Genomic DNA, 24,984 nt, shown 5'->3' with positions numbered 1-24,984 from the left:
ATGGATCTAAACGAGCCGTTGAAAGTTCACCATACCTATTGCACCCACAACGTCTGTTGAAAAACACCCACGGCCTAAAAACAGAAAAACACACAAAAACTCCAGATCTCGTAACTCACTCCAAAACTTAAAATAGCCGTATGGCCAAAACCAACTCCTCTGAATCGCCCATATCTGTAGAGACTCCAATGCTTCGCAGCAGCAATGCTGCCCTCTCCGCCCAGGGACCTCCGCCGAATGTATGCACTCAGATTACCTTCCTAACATGAGACCAGGATGAATAACAATGCCCAGCAACAAAATAAGACAGCAATTGCAAAGTGAACGTTGTTTTTCCTTTCCTTCCCTTATCGTGGTCACCCTGGATGTCGTACCACTCTGCGGTTTTTCGCAACTGTTTCTTCCATAGCCCCCTCAGCCCCAAACGGCACGCAACCTGGACCATTCCTTTTCACCCAGTAGAATCAACTCTCACGAGGCACGAAACCCTTAGTTTCTCACCAACGTCAATTGGCCATGGAGCGACGCAAATGGCTCTTTCATACAACACCCCCGTCCAAAGCTCGCTTCCAGTTAAAACTGAAAAAGTTCCCCAAAGCACCACATTTCCTCCCAATTGACACCCTTTTAAAGTAAAAAGATCTAATTTTCTCTGAATTCGGCCCCTCAGCACAATTGACCTGGGGTGCCAGGGACTTGCTGGTCGTGCGCGGCCCGCCCAATCTAGACTCGCTACTCACCTCCCATCTCCAGCTCACAAACCACCCTTAGCTCCTTTGCACCTGATCCCCAAAACGGCAGCAAGACGACAGCCCACAAATTTTCCTTCACAGAGCCGCCGTCACCTTTACCTGTTCCTTTCGCTCCGCTATCCAAACATTCTTAGGCGTCTCAGATAGGACAGCAACAGCCACAGCTACACGTTCTAAAAGAAGTACCAGTTGAGCTTCACGAATCAAAAGTAGCGTCTTCCAGCAAAGGCTTGTCAATTCACATTACCGTCCAGGAACCGCCCAGGTACTGAAAAGGAAACCGTGGCATAGCACTAAGGCCAACCACAGGTCCAAAAGAACACACCTAGACAGCCCAAACGGCATGGGCAATTCGCCATCGAAATCAAAAAATGGCCTTCCTCTTTCCCGGTCCGACACCGGCGTGCTGCAGCGGTCCAACCGGTCGATCCGGTCCCGTCTCTCTGGTAGCAAAGACGACCTGCCCCGGATGAGCAGCCGAAAAGGCTCCACTGCCTCGCTACCGAGGCCTGACGGCATAGCTAATGGCGATGCCGAGGAGTATGCTATAGCTGACGATGACGAGGACGACGATGATGCTCTCCTTCATCCGCTGATGCAGACCCCGGAGCCCAAACTGCCCATTTTGATCCGGAGAAATACAAACGACACCGAATTCTCCGGCAATCTCTCGCTCCCACGCCTGAACAGCAACGCCGACGACCCGCTGCTTTCAAAGCTGCCCACAAACTCCACATTCCAGACCCCCAATGCCAGCCTCACTCCTCAGGCCACCGGAGGGCCCAGCAACAATTCCGAAACACCAGGCGACAAGTCCGACACAATCTCGGTCAGCTCCAAGAGATCCGCCAGATCGTCTGTTCTGGCCAGAACCGCCCCTTCAAGAAGAGGCTCGTCGAGAGATCCAGAGGAACTCTTGGAGTCTCCTCAATGCCTGAACCCACTTGAGATCGAGGACTTCATCCAGCGACTTCTTGACGCTGGCTACTCAGGCAAGCGTACAAAAAACCTTTGTCTCAAGAATAACGAGATTCAGCTTATCTGCTCCAAGGCAAGAGAGATTTTCTTACTGCAACCGTCTTTACTTGAGCTCAGCCCGCCGGTCAAAGTTGTGGGCGACGTGCATGGCCAATACCTCGACTTGATTCGTGTTTTCACCAAGTGTGGTTTCCCGCCACTGACAAACTATCTATTCTTGGGTGACTACGTGGACAGAGGTAAACAGTCCTTGGAGACGATCCTTCTCCTTCTCTGCTACAAGATCAAATACCCAGAGAACTTCTTCCTCCTCAGAGGAAACCATGAGTGCGCCAATGTGACCCGTGTTTATGGTTTCTACGACGAGTGCAAACGTCGGTGCAACATCAAGACATGGAAGCTTTTCATTGATACTTTCAACACCTTGCCCATTGCTGCTATTGTCGCTGGCAAGATTTTCTGTGTGCATGGCGGTCTCTCGCCCGTTCTCAACTCGATGGAAGAAATCAGAAACATTGCCAGGCCGACTGATGTGCCCGACTTTGGGCTTCTCAATGACTTGCTCTGGTCTGATCCAGCCGATACGATGAACGAATGGGAAGACAACGAACGAGGCGTGTCGTACGTTTTCTCCAAAGCCGCCATCAACAAATTCTTGCAGAAGTTTGGGTTTGACTTGGTGTGCCGGGCACACATGGTGGTGGAGGACGGATACGAGTTTTTCAACGACCGTACGTTGGTGACAGTGTTCAGTGCGCCAAACTACTGCGGAGAGTTTGACAATTGGGGCGCTGTGATGAGCGTATCGGACGAGTTGCTTTGTTCGTTTGAGCTTCTCGACCCATTGGACCTGGTTGCATTGAAGCAGACGATGAAAAAGGGTAAGCAGGAGCGGAAGCAAGCACAATTGCTGCGCCAACAGAGCAGATAAAGTAATGAGAGCTGATGATACCGTATGAGTGACGAGAAGACTGAAGTAACAAATACACTAACGATAGGCAAGATCTGTACCCCAGGCGAGCATCACCAAAGTGCGCCCTACTACCACCAGTAGATCAATATCCTTCCATACCAACACCTCAACACCATGTCAGCGTACAAGTATCTACTAAATATGGAAAATCACGAGCCTATCAATCGGCTTGTTGTGGAATTGACAGAGAAAATCCTGCAGAATGAGGCAATCATCGCTAACATCTCGAGATCCATCGACACGAAGCTCACGCTACCGTTTGAGCTGAAACAAGAAAATGCAGTTCCACAGGAAAACGATCCCTTGCGTGCCCTAATAGACCTGAAGTATCTGCCACAAGTTGAGCTCGAGACGTTTTCTGAGGTGGAAAATCCTCGACTTCGGCAGCTTCTCATTGACAACAAGGCACTTGCAGACCTACAGAAGATCAAGATCGAGCAGAACAAGCAGCTCTACAAAGTTTACACCGACTACGAGCGACTCATTCATATTGTTGTTCTCCCACAGCTCACGAAGATGATTTGCGAGTACAATATTGAAAAAATCGCTGATTTGCGGGATAAAAAGCTTGAAGAGAAGCTTGCGTTGGATGCGGAGGTTTGGAAGTTGTATGGTCAGTACGTGGCAAATCTCGAAAAGATATACGGAATCGTTCAGGCGATGGTTCAGGCATTGGAGGAGGTGGTGGACCGGAAAGAGGTCCAGAGGCTAGAGCAGCAGTTGATGATTGTGGAGAAGTTGGCAACGGTCGCTCGCAGGCGGCAGCTAAGGCGGCCTGTGGACGGCGTGGTATTATAGTACATGTGTATAAAGATCGTGAGGACCGGCGACACGGTCAGTCCAGGCATGCTTCAGCGTATAGGGGGAATAAAGCGGTGCGTGTGGCGTAATGGTGCGCCCCAGCGTATGGAAGAATGATGCGTCTGGTAGTAATGTAAATAAACGGTGAGCGGGTGCGGTGAAATGGCAAGGCACCAACGCGGCGACGAGCTTCCGAGGGCCTGACGATTTTTGTCAAGGGCATGTTCGAAACGATTCACAGAATGGGCTGATTTCCGGCGTCCTTTTCTTTGTTTAGTCATAGAAGTGTCCTGGCCGAGCCATTGTTCAAGGGTCTTGGGCAAGACGTTATAGAAACAGACGCAGAGGCTGCTTCAGCCAGTCAGCTTCACCTCAGTCGCGAAGACTTACTTTTTGAGCGAAAAAAAGAAGCCTGCCCTTGGCAGCAGGTACGAGTGCGGCCCAACTTGGCAGGCTGCTCGGCTAACGCCCCGCAAAATAGTAGAGGCTTCAGGGCTCCGCGGTGCAGACACCTAGATAGGCTTCCAATGAAAACACAAAACTGAGGCCCACATGCCTATGGCACGGCAAATGGTTAAGATCCCAAATATGCTTTTGTGACTCTGTGCCCGGACGCTGCGACGCACTGTGATGTACGTCCGTCACCGGGGCCTAGAGCAGCGCTGTCTAATTATTATGTACTAGGCAGCATCGCGCGGACACATTTCGCGGATCAGCATTGCCGAAACGCCAGGGGCACACAACACAAGGTGAATAAGGTTTAAAATTTGCTCAACCGTTTGTTGCTGATCACAGCCTCGGAGGGGTTGGCGGATAATAGAAGCTATTTTTTTAGGGGCCTGGCGTGTAATGCTGCGGCTGTTTAAATCGGGCCTGGCTGGGGAACGCTAGAGCCAATTTCGCTGCCGCAGCTGAAATGAGGCACTGTGCGGACAGGCGCAGCGGAGCCGTTTGAGGTGCCATTTTGCTCAGACACAGCAGGGTGAGCTAAACGACGAGTGAATCGATCTGGCAGCAGATTAACGCGAGCACCGTGGATCTGCCCGTGTGGGATCTGATCCAGCGCTGAGCTTCAGCATGGAAAGGAAGGAAACATGGAAGGAAGGGCAATGGGTGGGGAAGGGGAAGCTTCAATTCAGCGAGGAGGGGGGAAACATGTAACGCAGTTTCAGGCCCTGATGGCGGTGCTGGTCGATCGGACGGTCGGTCGCCGAATAACCTCCGATTTGTCTAGTTTGGCATGGGCATAGACTGGGCTTCTAGTACTGCGCCTCCGAAGCTGGCTCAAAGGCCACATAACCACTGAATCTCTAGGCTGGCTCCAATGGGCCAAAATCTCTAAGTAGCTCAATCTCTAGGGCATTCACTTCTCCTCCTCTATCAAGCTGTTGATGGCGACCCGCGAGGGCTTCTCGTCCTTGTTCAACACGTCCTTCAACCACAGCCCCTTGAGGCGAACGGGCGGTAGAGCCGGAGGCAGAAGCAGCTGTGTTTCCAGCTGTGCGTCCAGCGACAGCGACGAGGCGGTGCCCGTCAGCTTATTCTTCCCCGCCACCTGGTTAAACAGCTGGTGGAACAAGGGCGAGAGCGGACTGACCATCATAGGCGTAAGGTAGGCGAATCTGGAGGAGCCCGGGGCAGGGAGGCCCCAGCCAGGCGGAGGCACGTTTAGACTGCCGGCCTGGGCAAATGTAGCAGCTGGAGGAGCCGTCCGGAGCGGTGGTTCAGCAGGGGGAAGGCCACGCAGCCGTTCGTGCTCGGACGTGAGCATGGTGTCGTCGGAAAAGGCATGGACCAAGGAAAGGGGCCTTGGCCGCGTCTTGGGGTTGAATTTGGGCGGGTCACGGAGGCCCATGGGAGCATGGTGGGGCGGGGGCGGATGTGCGTGGGGATGTTGTTGGTGCTGTTGTTGTTGTTGTTGATGATGGGCCACCAGGCCATGGCCAGGATATGGGTAGTAGACGCCGTAGGGCAGCCCCAGGGAGGGAGGCAGCACGAGGGGACGCAGCGGGTGGGCCAAGTGGGGCGTGGAGTAGAGGCCCTGGGCCACGGACAGGTGGGAGTGGTTTTGGGAGTGGGGCTGGATGGGAGGGTTTTGTTGCTGGGAAGGCGGCGCGTCCTTGCCCTCGGAGCGCTTCTTGATGTAGTTTTCGTAGGCGTGGACGGTCTGCTTATGCTGCCTGAGGTTGTCCAAGCGGGAGAAGTTTTTGGAGCAGTGGGGGCAGGTGAAGGGCCGTTCACCCGTGTGTTTTCGGCGGTGCCTGGCGAGGTGTTCCAGGCGGGTGAAGGACTTGTTGCAGTTTGGGAAGCCCGTGCACTGGAAGACCCTGCCCTTGCTGGGGCGTTTTGGTTTCTTGTCTGTCATGGAGCTGGAGGAGTTTGGGGAAGGATCACTAATATCTGGCAGGCTGGGCCAGTGGGATCGGAGGATCTGGGGAGTTTCCTCGCGTGGTAGGAAAGAGAGAAGCTGGCGGGAGCGAGGGGGGATATAAGGAAAATAACGATTAAAAAAAAAAAAAAAAAACGCAGCACAATGGCAGCCACCACGGACGAGGGGACGGTGAGTAAGAAAAAAAAAACGAGTAGATGGAGGAAAAAAGCAGCCCAACGCAGTCCGACAGCGCGGAGCACAGGGTACGCACAGAAGCCGGTGGGGCACAGGAAATGTCCAGGGGCGGCTTGCCCACGACCTCTCTGGCGTGCCTGATCGCCCTGTTCCTGAGACTAACGGGCGCGCCCCTGGGGCCGAGGCCCCGGCAGTGGTGGAGGGAAGAAGTAGTGGAGTTGAAGAAGTGAAGAAGAGGTGGAGGGAGGGTGAACGCAAAGGGAGGTTGAAGTTGGGGTTCAGGGGAACGTGTTGGGTCAGGGGGAGCTTGAGAAAGGACGGCCGTATTGGTGAGTGAAGAAAACGGAGAGTGAAGACGGAGTAGATGGTAGGATCTGTGGACTCGGTGGGGTGATGTTCAGCGGCCTGGAGGCGCTGGCGCTGGCCTGGAGGGGCTTGGGGCGTTGGGGCTGCGACTGTGTCATGGTGCCGGGATACGAGCAAAGCGAGCAGGGCAGAGCTGGTGGGTACAGGCGAGCAGGAGGGCACAGGCGAGCAGGTGGACAGGCGAGGCGGCAGGCGAAAAAAGCGAAAAGTTAATTTGGCTGCCGCGGTGGGAAGCGTCGCCCCATAGGCAAGGTGGAAAATTTTCTTTGCAAATGGCCTCCGCAAGCTTGCATTGTAAGGCCATCCCATTCCTCTGGCGTCCTGCAACCGCCCCAGGCCCGCTGCTTGGCGGCTTTGTTTGTTGACAAGTCCGGTGCTTGGCTGGAGGTGCTGGCTGGCAGATAGGCGTCGTGCGACTCTGCGCCGTTGCGTCAGACGCCACGAAGCTTTTTAGCGAGGCCTCCTGGGTGGCCCAGGGCAGTCCAGGGAGACAAGTGAGTCCACAGCACAGAGTGACGAAAGCAGAACAACAAACAACGAAACAAAACAACAAAACAACAAAACAACAAAACAAAACAACAAAACAACAGAACACCAAGTCACCAGAACGCTGGGGCCTTGAATAGCCGAAGCTTCTGCCTCCATTTGCCCACCTGCCTGCCACCCCCAGGCTCCGTGGCGCCCGCGCCCCTGACTTTGTGAAATCTCCCCTTGCGCTTTGTCTTTGTGCCTCAGGGTCCCTGGCTCCGCGCGATTTGCCTTGGCGCTGGGGCAGAATGAGACAAATGCAAACGCTTCCCACGGTGCATTCCCGCCGGGCTTCCATTTCCCTTCAACTGTCCACTTCCAGCTTCCCTGCCTCTTCTGATTGTCCCTGCCTTTTTCTGCCTTTTTCTGCCTATTGTCTCCATTCCGCTGCCCCTGGCGGCGCCGGGGCTCCTTCTTCCTCTTTGTTCTCGCCACCGCCGCCTTGTCTTTTTGTTCGCCGCCTCGCTTCCCTGCTGCTGCCCTCCCGCTGTCAACGCACCATTTGCGCCTGAGCCCCCGATGGCCGTCGAGGCGCTGCGTTTATTCCGCCAGTTTGCAAATTGCCAGAATTTGGTAATCCTCTAGGAATGCAATAAACCTCGTCAGGATTCTATGGGATCAAAGATTCACATCTCATCGGAAAACTCCATCCTTCCTCCCTCGTCCCTCACTGCCTCTTCACCTCACTGCCTCACCTCGCTCTAAATCTATTTTGCGCCCCGATAAGCTTCGGCACCGCTGATGTCATCGCAGTTTGACACAAAACGTGCAACGCAATTCGCAACCAGCCGACTGACAAATACCCAAAATACCATTAATCGAAAATCTTCAAACGGTTGTCAAAATCGATGGCCTCCTTCATGTGCTATTTCGACACCCCAACTGCACCAAAAAGTCACAAGTCACAAGTCAAAAGTCCAATCCTCCAACAAACCTCCCACCACTACGCCCCGTTCCGCTCTTATCTCTCGCTTGTCACCCCTGCTGCATACCGCCCCTCCTACACCTCGTTCACGTATCATGCATTTCTAGTATAGCAGCTCCGCTGCACTGTCCCCCCTAGCAACAACTCGTCGATCCCTGCGGCGCAGAGGTGTCGATGCTAACGTCCACTGTCTCAGCCTGCTGCTGCTGGTCGCCGCTCTCGCTGAACTCCGGCAAGCACAGTGCGATTTTCTTGAATAGAAGCTTCACGTTGTGGTTGGCCTTCGTCGACGTCTCAATGAGAAACTTGCCGCCAATCTGCTTGCAGAACTCCTCGGCCTCCTCCACGCTAACCTGGCGCTTGGAGCTCAAATCTGACTTGTTGCCCACAATCACCACAATCACGTCGTCGCCACGCTCCATGCGCACGTCGCTGACCCACTTCTCCAACGAACTGAACGATTTCTTGCTGGTGATATCGTAGCACACCACGGCAACGTGTGAATCACGGATATACGATGGAATCAACGAGCGGAACCGCTCCTGGCCCGCCGTGTCCCACAACTGCAACCGCACGGTCTTGTTGTCCTCCAAATACATTGTCTTCAGGAGGAAATCTATGCCTATGGTGGCCGCATACTGCTCATCGAAGGTGTCATACATGAACCTTGTGATCAATGACGTCTTGCCGACTGCGTGTTAGTGGATGAAGGGGTAGCTGAAGATGCAGAATGGTCACATACCGCTCTGGTCGCCCAAAAAGACGATCTTGTACTTTCTTAGAATGCCTCTGTCGCTCATGGTGTTAACAAGTATTGCTCGCTGGCACGTCTTGAAGTGTCTTGATGGTGCACGGGTGTGGACCATGCCACCTCCACATTAAGTGGACGGAGGGGGAAAGATCAATTTGGGTAGTTATTTATTTTTCTGCACGTTCTCTTCCTTCCAATTTGCCTTTTTCTTTTCTCATCCGTACGTCTTGTTGTGGCGTCTCCACAGTGCTGCTTGTCTGACCGTCCTACACAGTGCGAGCATCAACTACTCTCTTCTCCATGGACGAAGCTGAACTCAACGCTATCAGAGAGGCCAGACTCGCAGAGCTCCAGAAAAACTCTGGCCAGCAGTCTGCAGGTCTGGACGAGAAGATCTCGGTGCTTTCCCAGGTTCTCGAGCCTTCTGCCAGAGAAAGACTTTCTCGTGTGAGAATCGTACGTCCAGATAGGGCCGACGCCGTGGAGCAGTACCTTGTGAAGATGATCTCGATGGGGTCTATTCGCCGGAAGCTTGGCGAGCAGGATATAGTGGAGATTTTGGATCTGCTTTCTCGTGACGAGAAGAAGGCGCTGTCGAGCCAGATAGTGTTTGACCGGAAGCATCTCGACGATGACGACGACGATGACTTCTTCGATTAGCATATATGTAAATACAGGAAAGGTTTGGCCTGGTGTAGGCGGGAAGGTGAGCTGATGGAGTGTTGTTGTGGAGTTGCAGTACCATGTTGGAGTGGAATTAGTGGTGAGACCTGGAGGACCACGAATCCACGGTTCTGGGCCTGAGTGGATTGACGATTTCTCTACGTTGTTAAGTAGCCTTCGCTTTGGACAGCTATTTTGGAGAATTTGATTATTTTGAAATCTCGAGAATCTAGGAAATGCAGATGGACTCCTGACATTTGCTAAGGGTTTGTCGAGGTTGAGAGGGCACTCTGAGTTGTGGATTTTGACGATTTAAAGTCAGCAGGCTTTAATGCCTAGCTTGGTGAAGTGATCACATTTTCTGAGCTCCAGAATAACCGTAACACTTTTATTCTAATGCTAACGAAAGAGAGACACTCAGTTGGTCGATCTCATGGAACTTGTCCAAAATATCTTAGCTGGGAGACCTCATTCACTCAAAAATTGACTTCATATCAAAAGAAAAAAACAATCGCTTGCATTTGGTGTGTGGACCACTACCCTTCGTCGCCAGATCTCGTGTGAGCACTGCGCATATTCGTTACCTCTTCGATCTACTAACACTGAAGGCACACGTCTTTATTAAACCGCCTGCGACAATAGGCCATCAACCAGTCAATAAAGAAAACCAAAAAAACATTTTATCTCCTTTGTGACTCTCCAGATCATCAACTCTTCAACCTGCCATCGCGAATCCCCACAACTTTTCGCAGCCATCACATTTAACAGCAACAGACATGAGACTCAAAGACAGAAAAAGTAAATGTTTCTAATTTCACCTCATCAGCTTTGAATATAACTAACTCAAACAAATTCACCTCGTAGTTCCACGGTCATGTGGTAAATCATCTGCATCTCGAGATCGTGGAAATGGCGATGGCCTGCATGGATCGCTCCACAAGTAAACAAACAACAACAACCACCACCGTCTTTTGTATTATATGTCCGATAAAATCCAGGTCAGTGCCCGAGTCCGTAGAAGGACCCAGGCAGAAGTGACTGCCCAGCTGCCCATTGTTGTGACTGTGCCAGACGACTTTTGCTCCACAGAAGAGCCCTATGTTAGTGTCAACAACACGTCCTTGAACGACAATACAGGTAAGGTGTTCACTCTAGACCAGGTCTACGGAGCCAATGCTGACCAGGAGCTCATATACAGAAACATAGCTCGGCCATTGCTTCGAGATTTCATGGCAGGAATGAATGTGACTATACTAGCATACGGCCTGACAGGATCTGGAAAAACATACACTATGTTGGGAGAGCTAGTTGGGGAGCACGCAGGCATTGTGCCTCGAGTACTACAAGAGATTTTCCAAGTTGCCAAAGACGACATCTGTGTCAAACTCTCGTGTGTGGAGTTGTACAAGGAGGAGCTTCATGATCTCATCAATGACGAGCTTGAGTTGAATGCAAAGAAGCCAAAGCTCAGGCTACTAGGCGACAGCTCAAGAGATGGAAGAGGAACCATGATCCAAAACTTGTTCGAATTGGACGTTCTGGATGCTCGTCTGGGCTTCGAGATGCTTCAAAAGTGTTTGGGCAAGCGTAAGATGGGCTCCACCAAGCTCAACTCACGGTCCTCTCGTTCCCACACTATATTCACAATCACCTTGCTCAAAACAGTCATGTCGCCCTCCGGTCAGGAAGTTGTCAGACTGTCCAAGATGAACTTGGTAGATCTCGCGGGGTCGGAAGATATCATCAAGTCTGGCGCTACAGACACAGGCGCCAAAGAAGCAGGCCTGATCAACCAAAGTCTTCTAACTCTAGGCAAAGTCATCAGTGCGTTGAGCGAGGGCAGGGAACCTAGACATATACCATATAGAGAGTCCAAGCTCACACGCCTTCTACAGGGTTCAATTGGAGGAAAGACTAAAACGGCCTTAATTGCAACCATTTCGCCGGCAAAGCTGAATGTCATGGAGACTATGCTGACCCTCAATTACGCCTCCAAAGCTAAAAACATCAAGAATATTCCTCAGTCTACCGCCGATAGTGAACTCGTGCTCAAACGCACCAAGATTCGTGACATGTCCGCAGAAATATCCCGCCTTAATAGAGACCTTTTGGCCACCAAGGGAAAGGACAACAGCATCAAGATAAGTGTACAAAACTATGAGGATTTCGAAAGACGCATCGCAGAACTAAGGACGGAGTTGAAAGAAAAAGACACCCAAATCTCGGGATTGAACGCCAAGTTATTGGCCAGAGACAGTGAAATCGAGGAGCTCAAGCTGCTCAATGACAATATACTCAACGAAAGCTCGCAAAGCAGGCTGGACCTTGCTGCGAAAATTGCAGAGCTTCAGAAGACTACGAGAGACTTTATGGTTCTCAAGGACAAGTATAGCTCTCAGAAGGAGCGAGTATCAACTGTGACTGGCACAGGTGTCCTGAGCATAATACGGGACGTTAACGAGATGATTGCAAACTTGAAGGATATGATGCAAGTTCTGCTGAATGTCAAGGAAATTCCTACTGTGGTTCAGACGCATCTTGGTCTTTTCAAAAAGACTCTTGAGACGAGACTAAAAGAAGTTTCGACCAAGGTAGAGAAGGAAACTTCAACGTTCGAGCTGGCTCTTGCAAAGATGGACTTCTCTCTCCTTCACAAGGTTACTCAAGACATGAATGTCTCGCTTCAAATCGAAGAGATACGGTCGAAGAACGAAAGCTTTGCAGAGTACATCGACAAAACCCATTTACTGGAAGAGTCTTCTCTCTACAAGAACTTCGACAGATGCTACAAAGCCCGCATGGCAGAAAACTACAAAGCCCTTAAGGAAACTTACATGCAGCAGATGAGCCGAATGCTCGATGGTTTCGTCCAGTCAAGCGCCGAGGCCAACAACGAGGCAATGAAGGAAGGTACCCTTGATTTCATGAAGTCAGAGAGGATGCAATTGAGTAAGGAGCATAAGGTCCACGTTCAGCAGAGCTCGCAAAGTTTGGAGTCGATTCAAACCCGAACCAACAACGCCACCTCGTCGCTCAACTCCTTTAAAGACGTCGCCACGAAGGAAGTGCAAGGCGCATTCTCACGAATGCAGCAGGAGACAAAGCATGTGGTTGATAATGTTTTGGGAGACATCACAAACATGAGCAAGGGACATGCTGACGCCATCGAGAAAGCAACTACGCAAAAGACCCAGGCGGTCTCGGGGACGATCGATAAAAATTATCTGGACTTGTCGAGAGACCTCAGCCATACCGAGAAAAACCTCAAAGTTTTCTATCTGTCGTTGGCTGACCTTCAGAGATCACCCACCCAGTGGAAACGCCCTGCCTCTACTCCGGCTTCCCGGTCTCCCCTGCGACTGCCTGTCAGACTGCCCATGCGTATTCTAAACGGCCAGACTATGATTCCAGATGCTGCTAAACGAAGACGCACAGACCTCTCTCCCTTGAGAAGCGACCAATCTCTTCACAAATCACGAATCCCCCAACTTTAGCTTAATATACACCCAAACCCAAAATCTGGGGAACCAGAATTGCGCACGACCTGCAGCCGGAAACACATTCGAAACGACACTATATCGCGAGTGAGCTGTTACATCAATTCACCACTTATTATACACCAGATTCTTTCCCAATGCCTCTGAAAGGCGCCATTGCAATTGCAGCGTATGGCGGCATTAGCTTCGGCCTTTTTGCTGCTGCCGTGATGTACCTGGCTGCTCATTCAGTGGATTATCTTACATTTGTGTTTGAGCTTACAGAAAGCGTACGACTCCTTGTGCTTCTCAACTTTGTTGTGAGTTTTTTTATTGTGGCAGGGTACGTCAGCATCAAGCTTATCTTCCACGAGTTGAGGATCATCGAAATCGAGCATATCTCCGAGGAGCTTCCATTTTACTTGATCAACTTGCTTATCATTATGTTCGGTGATAACAATCTCCTCCTTAACATAGTGTGGATCAACCTCACGATCTCGTCCAAGATCTTCCACATCATCTTGTTTGACCGCCTTGACGCCTATCAGATGAAGATGGTCAACCTGATTCCGCATCAGATCTCAACTTCGAGACAAGTGTTCTACAACTTCGCAACCTACCGTGCCCTGGTTCTACTACAGATGTTCACTGTGACTGATTTGGTGATGGCAAAATTCCTTGCTTACGATGTGTTCCAAGGCACTGGCTCCGTTGGAAGTCTTTTGTTTGGCATCCAATTTGGTGTGCTTGGCATGGAGGCATTTGCGTACTTCGGGAAGCTTGTTCTTCACGTATATGAGCTCATGTTCTACACCATTCCAAATAATCAGACATCCGACCCTGAAGAAGCCGAAAATGAGGTTGACGTGGACTTGAGCGAGGAAGAAGACCCTGATGACGAAGACGTGTCAGAGAGAGTGTGGGAGAACAAACCAATCTACACCCAGGCATTTGAGATTTTCGTGGCATTCGCCAAAGGCTGTCTTTACTCGATGTTCATGTACCTCCTTTACGTGTTTGGTAACGTCAACCCTCCCATTACGTTACTTCAAGGCATCGCCGTTTCTGTGCTTCAAGTATACTCCAAATCGAAGAAGCTCCGCAGCTTCTTAGAGCAGAGCAAGAAGCTTGACAGATCACTCCTCAATGCCACCAAGGAAGACTTGGAACTGGGCGACAACCTCTGCATCATTTGTCGTGACAATATGTGGTGTGAAGAGGAGTACTATGAAGTAAAGAAAAAGGTGCTCGGTGCCAGACGGCGTCCAAAGAAGCTTCGTTGTGGGCACATTTTGCATATGGGATGTCTCAAGGATTGGCTTGAAAGATCGGATAACTGTCCTCTCTGTCGAAACACAGTTTTCGCCACTGCTGCAGAAACTGCCCAGCCTGGAGCTGGCATTACCGCAGAAGAGGCGACAGCGACAGCGACAGCAGAAGCGGTGGTTCCAGAAAGAATCAGGGAAGATAGTGACCAGACGACTCTGGCAGCATCGCCCACTCTGACGGAGTACTCCGTCCCTGAAACCACATTTATACCACAGGATTGGGCAGCATTTCCGATCACCACGGGCACTTCGGCAGATACTCGTCAAATAAGGCTTTCTCCAGAATTCACTGGCACGCTCTCCGTGAGGAAGCGTGAAAATACCAGTAACGAGAATGTCGAAATGTTTCGTGCTAGCCCGGATAATTAACACAGGATATAGGATATAGGATCAAGAAATGATTTGGCTAGGAATGTTATTTATAACGTTTATCTATTAATGCAGTTTTTGTGTGATGCAGTGTTGCTATGTCTATGCTGTGTCTTGGAAACTGAAAAATTGAGTTTCTTCGGATGAATCGTTCGATGAATCGGGGGCTCTCCTTGCACTATTAAACCTGGATTGAGCGTCTCCATATTCAGAATTTGATGATTGAGATTCGAGAATGTTTTGGGACTCTTCATCCTCGCTTTTGATGCCAGTTCTCTCAGAAGTGTCCTTCTCCGTTTCAGGTAATTCTTCTCTAAACCTCAAAGTGTCAGGGATATCATCAAAGTGCTGAGTAGGCAGTTGAATTGTCTGTTCCTCCTCAGTATCTTCGAGGAAGCTCCGATCAACACGAAATGGGTCTTTTGTCTGCACAGCGAACTCTCTAAAACGAATACTCATATCAGCATCGCCCTGGGACTCAGTGAAAGTGCTTTCAGGTGAGAAGTTGGACTGACGACGAACGGGCTTTTTCTTTGCGCTCATGAAGTTTTGAGACTCTGGCGACTCTGGTTCTGGTGAAAATGGTGCAGGTGGTGGTGTTTGCGGGGCTGGCGATGAAAGTTGAGGTTCGACGGGAGATTCAGCTGCTTCGACGCCTGCAAGAAGCTCACAATTGAGCTCATCAAGGATCTCTTCTTTGACAGCGATTGCTAAGTCAGGATTGTCTGGAAGCCTTGGTGTTTCTGGTGGACCTTGCGGAATAGAGTCAGTGAGTGGTTTATCCAGACCAGATTTTTCTGAATGAATTTGAGGGATGGAGTCATCTGATTGGGCTAGGTCTTCCACATGCTCTGAATCATCAGGACCCGACGCTGTAGATGCTCTATCGCTATGCACCAAAGCATCATTTTCCAAAGACTCATTTGAAATTTGTCTCTCAGATGTTTCGTTGTCCTGCTGGTTATTATCCAGAGGAGTAGGCGATGAAATCTCATCTTGATTATCGTCTTGTTGTGGATCAACAACTGGTGCCGGGGATGCAATGGGAGATTGTTCATCTTTGATGGAAGGCGCCGGCGAATGACGCATTTCAGATCTTGGTGGCGAATCTGGAGGATTCGAAAACGTATCTGGCTCAACTGTTTGACGAGCAGAATCCGATGCTTGTGGCGTGCGAGAAGGAGCATTTGGACGAACTGCCAAGGGAACTTTTCTTCTTTTCGCTGGAGGCTCTTTGGTGACCAAATCGCCTGCTGTTGCTGGAGGCGAGGGTATACCTTGAATTGCTGTAGTTTGCTCAACCTCTTTGTTGGAACGCTTCGTAGGTTTTGAACCTGCTTTGGCTTGTCTCTTCCTTGACTTCTTCTTCACGGGCTCATCGCTTCTCAATTGTATGAACTCATTGTACATGGTACGATCGTTGATTCCATGTTTCCGCAAATGTTTCATGAACTGTTTCGTGGAGCCAGCAGAGCTTTTTTGGACTTCTTCCAGGCACTTCAAGCAACGAGCTGTTGCTTCATCGTTTTTGGTAAACCAGTTCCAAACCCAAGATTTTCTAGAATTGGACGTCGTAAATCTTGATAAATGTTTTTCGGCAATGGTATGAGGACCCGTTGGTGCCCGTTCGATCTTGCCATGTAGAAAGGAAAATCCAAAACTTTCTGGAGCCTCTGGAGAAACCGCCTTCTCGGGAATCAAGGTCAGAATGGCGCCCTCCATGTAACCTTTGACTCTTTTCATTTGGGCGTCAAAGTCCCATTTGGCATACTCAAAGCCGAGAGACTCGCAGGAGGTTATCAGCTCCTCTATTTTCGAGATATTGCTCAACACGCGGGCTTGGATGGTTTCTTTGGAACCGAGGAGCATCATGTCTTCTGCTAGGTCACCGATATCGGCGTCAACGGGAAAACCTCTGGTGTCAAAATGCACGTATATGTCAGCCAAATGAATGTTCTCACAAAGACAACACAAGGCTTGGATGTAGAAGAAGCCGCCATCGATAGAATACGGTGGCACGAGAAGCAACTCATCTAGAGACTCTCGGAGTTTCACGTACTGTTTCTCCACCAAAAGCTGCCAAAGTCCTGCCGCCACATAAGCTGGAGCATGTCTTCTGGAACCAGCACGAAAAACAGGCCCCACACGGGACTGAGTGGTCAAAAGAACACTAGGCAATACAGGATACACGAGCTCCAACCATTCCAAGAAGCGCCTGCACTTCAAGAGCTCGAGTCTGGAGCCTGTGTTCTGCCTGACCAATTCTTCCTTCCGTCTGGTCAATATTTCGACACCCAAGGGCCATATAGCACGGAGATCAACGTAGTCAAAACGGAGAAGAAGCGAAAAGGCCCTGTACGCGAGGTCCCATTGCTGTCGAAGAATGTTGACATGTAGAAGGTTCAGGAGATTGGTGATATGGCTTTTCACCACAGACTGTCTTTCATCTTGAAGCCCCGGGAATTCCATTCCTGCTTTGGTGAGAATAAAGCGATCTCTCGCCCACGAGCGTGCTGTGTCCAATCCGCTTTCCCATTTCTTGAGCTTCCTAGCAGCATAGAGGGTATCTGGATGAACCTCGTCGTCCATGACCTCCTCTTCCACATCCTCCTCAAGTTCTTCGATATCCTCGCTTTCAGAGCTCGAGTCCAGGCTATCGCTCTCATCGTCGCTATCGTCGCCGTCGACGTCGTTTGTGTTGTTTGTTCCATTGTTGATATCAGCACTAGCGTGTTTCTCTAAATCTGCAGCCTCAGCCACAAGCTCCTCGATCAAGGGCGTCTCACCCAGCTTCCCAGAATGCCAAAACTCATAAGTTTCTTCCGGTAGCGATCGGCTTTTGATGATTTCTGAAGCACGCCGTAGAAGCTCTTTTCTGGAGGCCTGGTCCAATACGGACCCACGGAGCCTCTCCACCTCTTTTACGAGGTTTTTCCGGACCTGAAGATCAACAAGACGTTCATATCGAGACCGCTTGAGCCCAGCTTGTCTGTACTTGCTGTGGCGTACGATGTCTTCAAACATGGTCCATGTGCGAGATGAGATGAGTGAGGCTACAAGTGAGGCTATATAAGCGAAATGTGGGGGTGCTGAAAAACTTCCACTTTTTGGGATTTTTCGTTTTGGCAGGTGAAGAGAGGGTGGGTTTCGGGGTGGTGATCAAATTATTGGTTGACGATGTTTCAAGAGTGTGTTTTGTATTTGTTAGGTTTACCACCAGGGTTCGATGTGTGGGTGCAAAATGGTGAGAGTGAGGAGCCGGCTTTATCGTGAAACATAAAAAGTGGGGTTTCTTCCGTTAATATTCTAATTTTTCGATTTTCTTCAACATGAATTAGTTATTATTGACGCCAAATGGTATTCTGATTAGAGGTATAGAAAAAGTTTGAACTAGTCGAATGTTTCAATAGAGCCTCACAGCGGTACCTTATCTACTACTACTACTACTACTACTACTACCACTACTACTACCGTTTCTCTCACAAATATCATTTATCCATTGAATGACCATTCTTGAAATCACACAAAGCATCCCACATTGAGTCTCGTCAAACTCCAACGAAGTGGCTGCACTCACAAACTTCCTACACTGAATCAACTCTTAACTATTCTTTGTCATTTTGTACAGTCTATTTACAAGAGGCGATTGTACGCTTAGAACATACCTGGCATGCCACCCATGCCACCCATGCCGCCGCCGCCCATGCCGCCAGCTGGTGGAGGACCCTTGGGCTCTGGGGCATCGGTGATGGCACACTCGGTGGTGGCCAAAAGGGAGGCGACACCAGAAGCGTCAACCAAACCGTTCTTGACAACCTTGAATGGATCAATGATACCAGAGGCAATCATGTCGGTGAACTCGCCCTTGGAAGAGTCGTAACCCTTGTTGAACTCAGGCTCGTCGTAGATCTTGCCAACAATGACAGAACCCTCCTCACCGGCGTTCTCAATGATTCTCTTGGCAGGCTTGAGGATGGCAGATCTGATGATCTCAACACCCAACTTCTGGTCAAAGTTGGCGGCCTTCTCCTTGACCTCGTCCAAGATTCTGGAAGCCTTGATCAAGGCAGTACCACCACCTGGCAAGATACCTTCCTGGACAGCAGCTCTGGTGGCGTTCAAAGCATCGTCGTATCTGTCCTTCTTCTCACCAACCTCAACCTCAGAGGTACCACCAACCTTGACGACGGCAACACCGCCAGACAACTTAGCCAAACGCTCCTGCAACTTCTCTCTCTCGTACTCGGAGGTCTGAGTGTCGTCAACAGAGTTTCTGATCTGCTCGCATCTGGCCTGGATGTTCTCCTTGAGACCCTCACCGTTCAAGATGACAGTGTCCTCCTTGGTGATGGTGATGGAGCCAGCAGAGCCCAACTGCTCAACAGTAGCGCTCTCAGGCTTGAGGTCCAACTCCTCGGTAAACACGGTACCACCGGAAAGGATGGCAATGTCACCCAAAGTGTTCTTTCTGTTGTCACCAAAGCCTGGGGCCTTGACAGCACAGACCTGGACCTGACCTCTCAACTTGTTCAAGATACAGGCGGCAAGAGCCTCACCGTCAATGTCCTCAGCCAAGATCAAAAGAGGTCTTCTGGTCTGGTTGGCCAACTCAAGAGAAGGCAAGATGTCCTGAATGGAGGAGAGCTTCTTCTCAGACAAGAGGATCAAGGGGTTCTCAAACTCAACCTTACCGCTCTTGGCGTTGGTGATGAAGTATGGGGAGATGTAACCACGGTCAAACTTCATACCCTCAGTCACCTCCAACTCGTCCTCCAAGGTCTTACCCTCCTTGACGGTGATAACGCCCTCTTTTCCGACCTTCTCCATGGCAGAAGCCAACAAGTTACCAATGTGGGCGTCACCGTTGGCGGAGATGGTGGCCACCTGGGCAATCTCTTCAGAGGTGGTGATCTCCTTCTTGTTCAGCTGCAAGAACTCAACCACAGCCTCAACGGCAGCCTGGGTACCTCTACGCAAGTCCATAGGGTTGCAGCCAGCGGCCACGTTCTTCACGGACTCGGTGAAGATGGATCTGCCCAAAACGGTGGCAGAGGTGGTACCATCACCAGCCAGCTCGTTGGTCTTGGAGGCAACCTCCTGCAACAACTTGGCGCCCATGTCCTCAAACTTGTCCTTGAGGGTGATGGACTTGGCCACGGTGACACCATCCTTGGTGATCTTGGGAGAACCAAACTGCTGCTCAATGAGCACGTTTCTACCCTTTGGACCCAAAGTCACGGAAACAGCGTCGGCCAAGGTGTTCACACCCTTGAGAAGGGCGGCTCTGCCTTCAACGCCGAATTTCAACTCCTTGTGCGAGAGGTGACGCACAAACGCTCTAGTGCTGGGGATTCTGGATCTCAACATTTGGTGGTTCTTGGATCTGGGGGAAATGCGCTGCTTATATAGTGGCCGAAAATTTTCGAGAAGGTTCTGTGCACTCCGCACCCCGATTTTTCACCAGGAAGCCAGCATACCATGGTGTTCAATTGGTGAAGGTATGGAATGTAATTGGATGGGGAGGTTTTCTAAAAGTTTCGCTAAGGTTAAGAATTGCTTGTGACACTGACGCTTGTAGTGTGTACCGCATGTTGATGATCGGTGTGGAGACTCCGATGCAGAATGGGTGCAAATTTGAGTCACTTTCGGAAAAGCACACTATGGGGAAGACAGCCCTCAATTGGTGGAATATAGCATCACTCTCTTTAGTTTAATACTTTCCGATCCTACCAAAACGTGAGCAGAATGACAAAAACGTATTCGATACCTTTAGAATGTGTTGGGGAGAATCTTGAAGTTTGGTTTGACTCTTGATCCGTATTTCTCGATTTTCGACAATGCCGTCGGTCCATCAATTCCATCATAATTTCAAAGGTACTAAAACGTCTCCAAATCTCTAAGAGTATGTAGCATTCCTCTATGTAAGTCGCCGGTCGAAACCGTAATGCCAGCATATAAGCGAAAGTGAAATAGATGCTCTTGAAACAACATCTCAATGAAAAATCATAACATGAATGGAAATTTCTGTCCAACAGCATTTGAGAAAAAAATGGCACTGTAAACGCATAACAGCGTGATTGCCGCTTGACAGGTTTGACACATTTCTCAGATTTCCGGCACCGTTCTTCAACTCTATTTAGCTTTTAATGTTGATCACATACTCGGACCAATTTTCAAAGACGTCAACAAATTCACAACTAGAATTGTCTCATTTAAGAATAGTAATGGCTCTACTCTTTCTACTAAAGTGTCGTCAAACCAAAAGTACATTATACATATCCGTGAGTGTCGCTCACACCATCGTGCTCGCTTGCCTATGCAACAGCGTACTTCTCGTCGAAAAGCTTTTCCCAGTTAAACTGTTCCGTAGGGGCCTCAAACTCTTCTCCTGTGTTGCTGAACAAAGTGTCCATCATTTGACCCACATTATCGCTGGATGCTGTGCGGTCTGTTTGAAACTCGTTGAAGCCAAGTGTGTCTGGTAATGGCTGGGTCATGGCTTCGTAAAAATTGATATTCTGTTGCATGCTACCCTCTTGCGGTAAACCATCACCCATGGTGAAATTCTCAAATTGGGGAGGAACAGAATTTCTGCCTGCAAACTGCCTGTTGCTCTGCAAATCAGACGTTTCCTCGTCTATTATGGTACCTTGGTACAGAGGTACAGAAGCAAGCGAAGGCTCACAAGACATGGTGGAGATCGACTGCGGCACGCTATATGCGCTATGTGGCGTGCTTTGGACCTCACCAACCTGGGGTGGCATCTGGCCATACGTCATGGGCGTCATTTGTGGAGGATTGTGCTGTGGGTGCGGTTGATTAGGTGGTCTTGGTGGATGAGAACCTGGAGCTGGCATGTTGTGCGGTGGAGCGTGGTGATACATAGGGGCTTGTGGCATGCCATAAGGTCCAAATCCTTGGGGAGGTGGTTGGTAGAAGGGTGGCCCCATCTGCGAATTGTCAAATTGAACCCGTTCCATCATTTGAAGTGGAGGCTGCTGTTGATATGGAGGAGCTTGGAAAGGTGGAGGTGGAGCAAGATTCTGGTTGGCATCAACGTAATCAGGTCTGCTTTCATTTTTGACCTTCTTATCGAAGGGCAGATTACAATCACTTCCCGAAGTGATGCCGTAGGCTGAACCTGGGGTCTCTGCGTGCTCTGAACCTGTCAGAAGAGAGTGTGGTGATGCTTCATCAATACTTTCCTTGAGCTGCTTCATCTCGTAGGCTTCTTCAGATGGAGCCAGTTTCACCGCAGGTAAATCTGTGCGAGAAGATCTCCACTCGTTGTATCTTCCCAAGAGACGCTCCATGGCACTGAACTTACACTTGTACTTTCTGGCACTCACACCATTGAGGTATCTTGTGTAAGCCTTCAAATGCTTCTCCATGTACAAGTAACTGTTAGGATGATCCATGATTAAAGTGACCACAACATGTGACAATAGCGTAATCATGCAAATGTCCAAGGTGGCCCAGTGGTAAGGGTCAGACTGATCATACCGCACAAACTTGATTGCATCGAGAGGATAAAGCTGTTGAGCTCTAGCCTCTCTTTCCATGCGCTCAAGACGCAGGTTAACAATCAAATGCACCTCCTTGGACATCTCCTCGATGATATAACCCGCAGAGTACTGTCTTGGAACATGCAAGAAAGGCTTGTTGATGAAAAGAAGGATATACCAGTACAAGAACTTGAGGTTATGATTTTGAAAAGCCAAATCGTCCAGCGCCTTGAGCAGTGCGTACAGCCAGTGAGAAGCAGGATCAAGATCCGACTTCCACTTCAAGATCTTCACATTGAACATCTTGGACCGGTTAAACTTTAACAAGTAGTTGATTCTGGGGTCTTTGTTGAACAGAATTGGCTCGTAAGTAGCTTTGTGCATTGGTCTCGTGAGTTCCAATAGCAGAACAGAGTCACGAATGTTGAGAAAGTTGGCATCGTCTTCGTCGGGCAACCGCTTTACTGGAACATTATTCTGTGTGATGGTGTTAGGCCTTCCGACCGCCATGCAAATGTATGAGTCAATGAGCATGAAGCCAAATAAAAGACGATTTTTCCTTGGACATATATCAGGTCCGTCATTGTGGTGAAAGCCCAAATCAAAGCCCATTCGCATGGCTGACCCAGAAAGCTGCCAGCCACTAGTCACCTTGCCTAGAGAGAACTCATGGGCTGCCAAAAGCATGTATGCTTGCGCCAACGGTATCAGCAGCTTCACCTCTGTGGGATACACCTTGCTCAATGCCAAAAGCTTGTATGCATCGGCGGTCTCGTAAGAAAGCAGTTCGGAGTTGGCGCAAATTGCATAAAGAAGCTCCTCGGAGACGTAAGTACTGTTCAAGACATTGCCCTTGTGAAGATCGGCCAAAATGGCTTCCTTATCGAGGTAGTAGGAGTTCAGCAGCGGCCACTGGTGAGTGAAGAAATTGACCACCACGCTTTTGATGAAGTCGTAGTTGGTGTGCACCGTTTCCAAGCCAGTGAGGACTTGGTCTGACGGCAGGCCCTTCAGCAGTTCGGGCGTGGTGTACTCGCCAAAATGGTAGATGGAACCAGGGCCGTAGTAATTTTCTTCATCGTCAAGATGGGCACGTTCATTTTCGGCGCTTTCTTCATTCAGCTGGATGGCCTCCATTTCTTCCAGCAACTGGTGCAATGGTTTGGGCAGAGCGGTGACGGGGAAAGTCGCTTCCAAAGAAGACAATTTGGCAGCCAAGGCGTCCTTGTCGCCACGCAACAGCACCAACTCGTTGAGGATGTTTTCGTAGATTTCGGCATTCGTTTCCAAGGACTTGATGTACACCAACGAGAACCGCTGGCTGCGTCTGTCTGTTGGGGAATATTCACAGACAATGTTTCGTTTCTGGCAGTTCAGACACGGCAGCTCGCCGTCACACTTACGTTTGAGTTTTCGACAGTGGACACACGAGATCTTTCTGTTTTTCTTTGCTTGGGCGTTCATGGTGGAATTGTTCTGTGGGACTGTTGCTTCTTGGTGTTTCTTGAGCTAGGAGTGCTGGAATGTTATGGAAGCTGGAATGGCTAGTTGTAGGGAACTTTCGGGCAGGACGTTCGAGTGGAAGGTTTGTTTGGATGTGGATTCCAGGCCTGTGGCCAAAAACGTCCTTCGTTTTCTGGAGAAGGCACTGGCCGACGGGGTGGTGCCTGACTTTAAGGACAAGGCCGATATTTCGATGGATAAGCCGACCTGGCGCTTTTGCGGTGGGAAGAGATGGCTTTTTGATGGATTAGAAACAGACGTGAATTGTCTGAAAACTTGTAAGCTTCACTGGGATGAAAAAAGAAGTGTAGCGTATATCACTAAGCCGCCGGGCAGAGGGTGAAGAGCACGCAGGGCTAAGGCTGGAATGAGGGCCTGCGCCAGTGCACGTCGCACAGGAACCCCACCTGGGCAAATCGTCCGTTTTACACATCTGGGAGTTTTTAATGCCACATTGCTGCCAAAAGCGGGCTTTCCGAACACAACGGTGTTTTCAGAATCCCCGTAGCTGCTCTGGTTCGTGAGATAATCGGCCTTTGGTGCGGCTTCCTTCAGCGCCGCTCTGCAAGCAGGTGTTCCAGAAATGGCTGCAACAGACACCGTCGAGGCATGAAACTACAAGACTACTTTGGTTTGAATTTTCAGGGTTCCAGCTGACCCAAGCCCTTCTGCCTCGAGGCAGGCGTTGCGAGCGTGTAGTAGCAACTGGGTTCTGAGTGCTGGGTTTGCGCAATGGTTGGTAGAAATGGCCGGCTTAGGCGTCATTGGCTAGAACGGTCAGGGTCATGGCAACGCAGTCAATATGACGTCTACAGAGTCGGGAAATTCGCAGAATTCGTCCACTGACAAACAGCACCTGTGAAACGTGGCGTAGTCGTCTGTGGCACAAGTGGCTGATGTGGAGTTCCGAAGCTTCTACCATGTCAGTTTAGCCGCCACATGACCCATGGGTGTGTGTGTACTGGTGTTTTCCACATTTTCACGGGAGTTTTGCGGGAGGCTTCCGATGATATTTTTCTACAGCTTCTTCTGCGACAGATTCTTGCGTAAAGCCGCAGGGAAGGTACCAGCCACAAGTGGCGAAGGCGGTTTTTCCGTCCATGGAAGCTTTTTAGCCTTGCCCCGGGTTTTGTGTAGTATCTGCGCTTTCGAAACATCACCATTGTCGTTTTACGATCTGGTACATGAAAGCCGACTACGGACACGTGGATGGCTGTAGAAAGCCTCTGAACTAAGGTAGCTATCCACCGATGAGTCAACAGCAGCAGAGCCGGTCATTCCCATCGAATAACGCCAATTTTACACTTTCTGATTGGTGGCTTTTCCCTGATATCTCCTGCGTCTTCCCCGTATGGTTTGGAGAACTGGCCTTCGGGAAGCTTGCTCTCAAAGTGAGACATACATGGGAACTTTCGCCTGGAGAGGGGCACAAGCACAAATAAGATTTGAGAACCGGGGGATCCTGCGGCGGCTATTTCGGGGGTTTCCGGCGGAGTGCTG

At 50.0% G+C, this 24,984-nt stretch overlaps 10 protein-coding genes across 10 annotated transcripts; 5 read left to right on the top strand and 5 right to left on the bottom strand.

Annotated features, from left to right (window-relative positions):
- Positions 1–1,095: 1,095 nt before the first annotated feature.
- On the top strand, positions 1,096–2,661 carry PPZ1 (salt homeostasis regulator; the record flags this gene model as incomplete). Its single annotated transcript, XM_024858657.1, has 1 exon — positions 1,096–2,661. One exon carries the CDS (start codon positions 1,096–1,098, stop codon positions 2,659–2,661), a length of 1,566 nt encoding a protein of 521 aa, XP_024713144.1.
- A 156-nt stretch (positions 2,662–2,817) lies between these two features.
- C7M61_003314 (uncharacterized protein) lies at positions 2,818–3,501 on the top strand (the record flags this gene model as incomplete). Its single annotated transcript, XM_024858656.1, has 1 exon — positions 2,818–3,501. One exon carries the CDS (start codon positions 2,818–2,820, stop codon positions 3,499–3,501), a length of 684 nt encoding a protein of 227 aa, XP_024713143.1.
- A 1,366-nt stretch (positions 3,502–4,867) lies between these two features.
- Positions 4,868–5,869, bottom strand: BCR1 (transcription factor BCR1; the record flags this gene model as incomplete). Its single annotated transcript, XM_024858655.1, has 1 exon — positions 4,868–5,869. One exon carries the CDS (start codon positions 5,867–5,869, stop codon positions 4,868–4,870), a length of 1,002 nt encoding a protein of 333 aa, XP_024713142.1.
- Positions 5,870–8,023: 2,154 nt separating this feature from the next.
- C7M61_003312 (Rab family GTPase) lies at positions 8,024–8,689 on the bottom strand (the record flags this gene model as incomplete). The annotated part of the gene is made up of 2 exons (XM_024858654.1): positions 8,024–8,580; positions 8,632–8,689. The coding sequence occupies 2 exons, from the start codon at positions 8,687–8,689 to the stop codon at positions 8,024–8,026; spliced, it is 615 nt and encodes a 204-aa protein (XP_024713141.1).
- A 251-nt stretch (positions 8,690–8,940) lies between these two features.
- Positions 8,941–9,300, top strand: C7M61_003311 (uncharacterized protein; the record flags this gene model as incomplete). The annotated part of the gene is made up of 1 exon (XM_024858653.1): positions 8,941–9,300. One exon carries the CDS (start codon positions 8,941–8,943, stop codon positions 9,298–9,300), a length of 360 nt encoding a protein of 119 aa, XP_024713140.1.
- A 983-nt stretch (positions 9,301–10,283) lies between these two features.
- On the top strand, positions 10,284–12,797 carry KIP1 (Kip1p; the record flags this gene model as incomplete). Its single annotated transcript, XM_024858652.1, has 1 exon — positions 10,284–12,797. One exon carries the CDS (start codon positions 10,284–10,286, stop codon positions 12,795–12,797), a length of 2,514 nt encoding a protein of 837 aa, XP_024713139.1.
- Positions 12,798–12,937: 140 nt separating this feature from the next.
- C7M61_003309 (E3 ubiquitin-protein ligase) lies at positions 12,938–14,476 on the top strand (the record flags this gene model as incomplete). Its single annotated transcript, XM_024858651.1, has 1 exon — positions 12,938–14,476. One exon carries the CDS (start codon positions 12,938–12,940, stop codon positions 14,474–14,476), a length of 1,539 nt encoding a protein of 512 aa, XP_024713138.1.
- Positions 14,477–14,578: 102 nt separating this feature from the next.
- Positions 14,579–17,500, bottom strand: RRN11 (Rrn11p; the record flags this gene model as incomplete). Its single annotated transcript, XM_024858650.1, has 1 exon — positions 14,579–17,500. The coding sequence occupies one exon, from the start codon at positions 17,498–17,500 to the stop codon at positions 14,579–14,581; it is 2,922 nt and encodes a 973-aa protein (XP_024713137.1).
- Positions 17,501–18,130: 630 nt separating this feature from the next.
- On the bottom strand, positions 18,131–19,843 carry HSP60 (chaperone ATPase; the record flags this gene model as incomplete). The annotated part of the gene is made up of 1 exon (XM_024858649.1): positions 18,131–19,843. The coding sequence occupies one exon, from the start codon at positions 19,841–19,843 to the stop codon at positions 18,131–18,133; it is 1,713 nt and encodes a 570-aa protein (XP_024713136.1).
- Positions 19,844–20,790: 947 nt separating this feature from the next.
- On the bottom strand, positions 20,791–23,445 carry C7M61_003306 (uncharacterized protein; the record flags this gene model as incomplete). Its single annotated transcript, XM_024858648.1, has 1 exon — positions 20,791–23,445. The coding sequence occupies one exon, from the start codon at positions 23,443–23,445 to the stop codon at positions 20,791–20,793; it is 2,655 nt and encodes an 884-aa protein (XP_024713135.1).
- Between the last annotated feature and the right edge of the window lie 1,539 nt (positions 23,446–24,984).

The sequence above is a fragment of the Candidozyma pseudohaemuli genome, assembly GCF_003013735.1.
Source record: "Candidozyma pseudohaemuli strain B12108 chromosome Unknown scaffold00008, whole genome shotgun sequence".
NCBI classification, from domain to species: domain Eukaryota; kingdom Fungi; phylum Ascomycota; class Pichiomycetes; order Serinales; family Metschnikowiaceae; genus Candidozyma; species Candidozyma pseudohaemuli.
Note: the sequence above shows the minus strand (reverse complement) of the source record. Positions and strands in the feature narration are given on the sequence as shown.